Source organism: Merops nubicus, unplaced genomic scaffold (genome assembly GCF_000691845.1).
Source record: "Merops nubicus isolate BGI_N331 unplaced genomic scaffold, ASM69184v1 scaffold15326, whole genome shotgun sequence".
Lineage (NCBI taxonomy): Eukaryota > Metazoa > Chordata > Aves > Coraciiformes > Meropidae > Merops > Merops nubicus.
Genome location: NW_008617059.1, coordinates 1,015 through 7,536, shown reverse-complemented (window position 1 = coordinate 7,536; position 6,522 = coordinate 1,015). Strand labels below are relative to the sequence as shown.

Sequence of the window (6,522 nt, the reverse complement as noted above, 5' to 3'; positions counted from 1 at the left end):
GTGTGGGTGGGGCCTGGGAATGGGGGTGAGGGATTTCTGAGCTGGCCTCTTGGCCAGCCCATGTATCAGCATTATTAGGGCAAATGAACTTGTTCCCTTATACCATTTTTTCCCCTCCTTTTGCAGCCTGTGAATTTCCTGTCGAGGTCCCTGAACGTTTCCTCCTCGAGCAGGAAGAACGACAGTGGTTTGCTCAACAGAGCCTTTGTGCAAGTGCAGCCAGAGAAGATGTCCTACAGGAAGATGCCCAGCCACTTCAGACCTCCAGCACCGGTGAGCCCCCAGCCACTGCTCTCCCCCTCAGGATGGTAGCTGGCAGTGCCACCCCTGGCCCTTCTGGGGAGGAGGAGTGAGGGGATGAAGCTCTGTGTGCATCCGTTTGCTGTCAGGGCTTAGAATTGTAGAATCACACACAGGTCTGGGTGGGAAGGGACATTTTAAAGGTCTAGTCCAACCCCCCTGCAGGGAGCAGGGACATCTGCAGCTAGAGCAGGGTGCTCAGAGATCCATCCAACCTCCCCTGGAATGGTTCCAGGGATGGGGCAGCGACCACCTCTCTGGGCAGCCTGGGCCAGGGGCTCACCACCCTCAGTGTTCAAAAAATTCCTTCATTATCTAGTCAGAATCTCCCCTCCTTTATTCCCTTTCCCATGGACTGCCAGAAATTTCCAGTCAGACCCTGTCTAAAATGCTAGAGCTTGGCACCAAGGTTTGGAGAGGTGAAGCCAGTGGCCTCATGCTGCAGCTTCCTTCTGTCTCTCTGCAAACCTGCCCCGTGGTCAGTCAGAGCTGTGCCCTGCTTAGGGCCCTGGATTTCCTCTTGGGAATCTGCACCTTGTCCCAGTCCATGGGGGAATTTGGGTGATTAATCCAGCAATGAAATAAACCTCCCTTTTCCCAAGGATCACTCCTCAAGTGGACAACAGTAGGCTCATCTTTGTTTCTCTGGGCATGGCAGGTCTGTGAAGTGATGTATAAATGCTAAGAAAAAAAAGGTATTCCCCACCCTGGTGTTTTTTTAGGGTATTTCCAGGCTGGGAACCATTTGGACTGTGATTTTGCAAGTGTTTGCTTGGGCCAAGCCCTGGCAGCTCAAATGAGGATGGAAACAGGGGTTCTCTGGGGAAACTGCAGCTGGGGGCTGGTGTGGGGGTGTCCTCACATCCCAGGTGAGCCTGGTCTTCACAACTGGGGGTTGCAGATGTCCCTGGATTAGAGCTGTCTGTCTTGAAAGCTCTTTCTTCTAACAACCACATACTCCTCAGCCAAGTCATTCCTTCTCCCAGTAAACCCTGCTTCAGCACTTCCATTTCTCCTCCTGCCCTCAGCTGGCTGCTGTTCCTCCAAGAGCTAATAGAGCCATGGAAATGAAGCCTTGTGAGTGACTTGAGGGGGACAGGGAGGCAGCTGGGTGGTGACAGAGTGCAGGGGGTGGGGACATCCCCTTGTCTGAAGGCAGCAGAGCTGTCTGTGGTGTTCCTGGGCTCTTAGGATTTATCATTCAGGTTGCAAAAGATCTCTAAGATCCAGCTGTCAACCCAATACTACCATAAGCACTAAACCATGCCCTGAAGTGCCATGTCTGTGTATTTTTTGTGCCCCTCCAGGGATGTGAACTCCAGCAGCACCCTGGGCAGGGTGTTCCAATGCCTCACCACTCTGTCAGAAAATAAATTCTTCCTAATATTCCATCTGAACCTCCCCTAGCAGAGCTTAACCCCATTGCCTCTCATCCTATCACTGGGAGAAGACTCCAACCTCCTGTCAGGGAGCTGTAGAGAGCAATAAGATCTCCCTTCAGCCTCCTCCAAACTAAACACCCCCAGGTCCCTCAGCTGCTCCTCACAAGCCATGATCCCCAGACCCCTCCCCAGCTTCATTGCCCTTCCCTGGCCCAGCTCCAGCCCCTCAAGGTCTTTCTGATCCTGTGGTGCCCAAACTGAGCCCAGCAGTGGCAGGTATGAGGGAAGCTCACCTAGCTGTAGCCCCAAAGCTGTGCTGGGGCTGCCCAGGCAGCTGTTACCACGAGCAAGCACTGAAGCTGAGGCTCTGGTTCTTTGCAGTGTGTGGAAGGGTATCTCCAGTTCAGGGCACTGGGTAACTCTTGGCTGCCTTGATCCAAAGATTCACAGGGTTTTGCTGGAGGGAAGCCCAACCTCCTGGTGCCCTTTCTACATGGTGCTGCCTGAAGCCCACCTGGTGGTCAGCTCTTCCTGGGGCCCTGGTGAAGCTGAAGGCACCAAACTCCTCTTAAAGGTGGCCTTTGATCACTCCAGACCTGGGGCTGAGCAGCTCCTGCAGGAATTGAAACAGCTGGGAATAAACCCCAGAGCTTGAATTCCTTCCACCCCTCTGGAATCCCTTCAGTACCAGGAGCTTTAGTGGGTTTGTACTTTGGGAAAAGCCCTCAAGGGGGGCAAATGGGTCACCCTGAAACAGAGCCACTCCCCTGGGGGGCTGCTGAATAGTCACCCCCTTGGCTGGAGACACCCACCTCAGCTCTGGGGAGGAACTGGGGCTGTGCAAGTTCCTCCTGCTTGCAAGATGGGTGCTCTGAACTGTGAAGTTTTATTTCCCTTGGGTAGTGTCATTTATTTTTGCAGCCTTTTGAAGCAGGGTGTTGAGGTTGGGTTTGTCCTCTGCCTTAACTCTGGTGTACACGTGTTGTCTCTTCCCTCCCTAGATGACCAGGGCTTGGAAAGCAGTGGCCTGTGGTGGAACCCAAGACCAACTCTTCATGCAGGAGAAAGCTCGACAGTTTTTGGGCCTGTTGAAACAGAGCCACACATCAAGGACCTTAATCTTATCATGAAGGATTGTTCTGATTTTGGTTTTCTAATTTTATTTTTGAAATTTTCTTTTATATAAGTGAAGCAGAGGGGGAACCACAAGGGAGGGGGAAAAAAAAATCCCCTACCAGGCCTTAGGGGGTGGGGGTGGATTTTTTTTCCTCCTTCTGTTCCCAGGTAGATCTGTGTTGTAATAAATTGGGCTAGGTGCTGCCTGACATGTGGGATGCAAGTGTAGGGATCCTTCCAGAAGGACAAAGGCTGGAGAGCAGCCAGCAAAAGCCTCTCTGCAAGACCTGGGCCCTGCAAAGGAAGCACAGCCCACGTTCCACCCTGGAGCAGCGTGGGCTCTGTGCTGCCTGCTCTGGCTCTTCAGGGTCCTTTTTGGAAAGGCTTCCCCAGGTCTGGGGGCAGGGGGTGGTTCCCCCTCCAGGAGGAGGTGGGGTGTTGTGTTGTGCACTCCTGGGAGCTCCCCTGGGGGTTGTTTTGTACTGCCAGAGCTGTTGCTCCTTCAAATAAACCATGGTGCTGAGGAACATCACCCTGTCCTTCAGGCTCTGCCCCCGGGGCCTTGGTGGGACACAGTGCTGGGCTGGGGGGTGACATTCAGCAGTGCTGGCTCTCCTGGGGGACCTGCTCTTCCCTGAAGCTGCTGAATTGCTGCTAACCTCCCCCTACCTCCCCCTTTGTTGTTTCATCAGCTGGGGAGCAGTGATGCTGGGTGCTGAGGAGGGGCTGCAGTGCCCACCTTGCAGGAGGATGCTGCAGCCTTTGAGCTTAGTGTGGCTGAGATCTCTGCAGAGCTGCAGCAGCAGAACCCAGGTCTGGAGAGGAGCAGCTGAGGGAGCTGGGGGTGCTGAGCCTGGAGCAAAGGAGGCTCAGGGGAGACCTTCTGGCTCTGCACAGCTCCTGACAGGAGCCTGGAGCCAGGTAGGGGTCAGGCTCTGCTCCCAAGGAACAAACAACAGGATGAGAGGAAAGGGCCTCGAGTTGTATCAGAAGTTTGGGTTGGATATTGTGAAAAATTTATTCCTTGGGAGGGTTGTGAAGCTGTAGCCCAGGCTGCCCAGGGCAGTGGTGGAGTCCCCATCCCTGGAGGAGTTTCCAAGACATGGAGATGTGGTCTTGAAGGACATTGGTATAGTGATGGACTTGGCAGTGTTGGGTTAGTTATGGGTAGATCCAACCATCATTGGTTGGACTTGATGATCTTAAACATCTTTTCCAACTGAAATGATGCTGTGTAGCAGAGCCTCTTGTGTCCTCCTTCCTTCAGAGGCTGAAGCTGCATCCAAGTACCTGTTCTGGGGTGGCAGCAGCAGTGTGGTGTCCCAACTGGACACAGCCAGGGATGAAAGGTGGCAGTTGGAGCAATGTGTTATGCCATGGGGAAGGTGCTGGGGAAACTGAAGAGCTTTCCAAGGCACCACAGCCCTCGTGGCAGATCTGGGGGTGGCTGCACAGCAAAGGTGTGGGGAGTTGGGGGTCAGTTCACCCCTGTGTCTCTTAGTGGGGTCCCTGTCCCCAGTCCCTTTGCAGCGTGGAAAAAGAGAGCAGGGCTAGAAAAATCATTCCAGGTTGTGATTTCCATTGGAAATAGAGACAAAAAATCCTTACTGACAAACTTGTTATTCCCTTGGATCCTGGGAAAGGAGGGGCTTTGAGAAACCCAGCTCATTTTTCATTCCTACAAGCTCAGGGCCAAAGCAAATCCATGAAGTCATTTTTATTTCTGCTTCTCCCTGCTGTGCTGTTGGCTCTGGGGACACGACTGGGAGCACTTGGCTGCCTTGAGCTCCTCCCATTCTTTGGTGATTTTAAGACACAGAATCCTAAACCCATCCCTCTCCTCTGGGGCTCTGGCCATCCCTGGGTTAGGTGGCTTTACAAAAACCAAGCCCAGAGCTGCATTCCCTTCGTGGAGCTCTGAGCAGGCAGGGTCTGCTGGAGAAGAAATCTGGGCAGGAGCTGGGCACAGACATTTGGGACCTGCCCCAAAATTGAAGGATTATGAGCCTGGGAGGCATGAAGTGCTGCTCTGATGCTGCAGAGCCAGAGGGTGCTGCTGTCCTGCCTTGCAGGGTGCTTATTAAGAAAGATTGAGGGGCAGAAAATTACCAAGGAAAATGAGCAAGGCCTAGCTTAGTTAATGAGTAAAAAGACAATTAGCTTTTCACTGGAAAATGGAGCTGCCTCTGGTGTGGATGTTACCAGCCCAGCTTGGCTGGCCTGGGGCTCAGGAATAGGCTCCACTCTGCAGGTGAGGGGAAAAGGAACATTTGCTTCATTTGTCTGGTTGTTTTTTGGATGCTCTGCTTTATTTCCAGTAAAAATCTCATACAGGTTGAACTTCACGTTGGCTGCAGAGTCCCTGGACTGCAGCAGGAGATCCTGGGAGGGAGTTTTGCTGGGTTGAGTGTCCCAGGCTGTTGGCCCTGCCAGGCTGCACAACCCTCAGGAAACATCCAGGCTTCTCCCTGGACATCTGGCTTTGCTCAAAAGACTGGGATGAGAGAGTCCCAGGAGCTTCTTCCACATGGGAGAGGATTCCTCCCGTGGCCTGGCTTGTTGGAAAGCTGTAGGAAACCCCAGGGTGCTGTTTTAACTGAAACTTTGTGGTTGCTTATGGTGTTTTTGCATTTTTCAGCAGAGCAGAGGACCCCTGCTTTGAATCCAGACATGGAGAAATGATTGATTTTTATCAGGGGAGTGGCAGAGCTGGAGCTCCTGGGTGATTGCAGTGCCCTGACTGCAAATGGGGTGGCACTTCCAGCCAGGACCAGCCCTGGAAAAGCTGCAGAGAGGGAAAAAATCTTGAAGTAAGAAGGGAAAAAAAAAAAAAAGAGGCCCCCAAAGGTTTTTTTAATTCTCAGGCTCCCTTCAGGATGGAGCTGGGTGCTGTGTGATGCAGCAGAGTGGTGCTGAGCTCTGTGGCCAGCAACCCCCTGCTTTGAATCCAGACGTGGAGAAATGATTGATTTTTATCAGGGGAGTGGCAGAGCTGGAGCTCCTGGGTGATTGCAGTGCCCTGACTGCAAATGGGGTGGCACTTCCAGCCAGGACCAGCCCTGGAAAAGCTGCAGAGAGGAAAAAAATATTGAAGTAAGGAGGAAAAAAAAAAAAGAGAGGACTCCAAAGGTTTTTTTAACTCTCAGGCTCCCTTCAGGGTGGAGCTGGGTGCTGTGTGATGGAGCAGAGTGGTGCTGAGCTCTGTGACCAGCAACCTGGGAGCTGTTGTGTGTCCCTGGAAGGGTTCTCTGGCTGCTGGGCTTGTTCCTGCTGCCCAGAGGGGTTTCACAACCTTTTCATCTTGTTTTCCCAGCTCGTTCTGCTGAGGCAGTGTGCAAACAGCAGGTTGCTGGCAGGGGGGCTCTTGGGCACAGCTCCCCTGGGGGAGATCCCTCCAGCAGGGACCCACCAGGTGAATGAAGTATTTTTTATTCTCTTTTTGGGCATGTCCTGGAACTAAAGGACCAAAAAGGCAGCTGAAGGGACGTGCCCCTTCCCTGGCTCCCCCACAAAACCAGCCTGGGTAGAGCAAGTACTTTGCTGGTGCTTCTGGTTGAGCAATTTGTTGAGCAGTTGCTAAGCAATAACCTTGTCAAATTTCCTATGTGGTTGGGGTTTGTTTTTTTTTTATTTTTGACACTCTAACCTGTGAGTTTAGAGGTTTTAGGAAATTAAAAGGACAATTTTAGCCTGGTAGGTACGTGCTGAGGATTAGCTGAGCAGC

At 52.6% G+C, this 6,522-nt stretch overlaps 1 protein-coding gene across 1 annotated transcript in view; it reads left to right on the top strand.

The window, feature by feature from the left end:
* The window catches only part of MYBL2 (v-myb avian myeloblastosis viral oncogene homolog-like 2), a 12,409-nt gene extending 9,404 nt beyond the window's left edge, over positions 1-3,005 (top strand). The window contains 2 exon segments of the mRNA XM_008943028.1: positions 127-273; positions 2,684-3,005. Coding sequence (XP_008941276.1) covers positions 127-273; positions 2,684-2,812 — 276 coding nt within the window. The 3' untranslated portion in view covers positions 2,813-3,005.
* Positions 3,006-6,522: the final 3,517 nt, after the last annotated feature.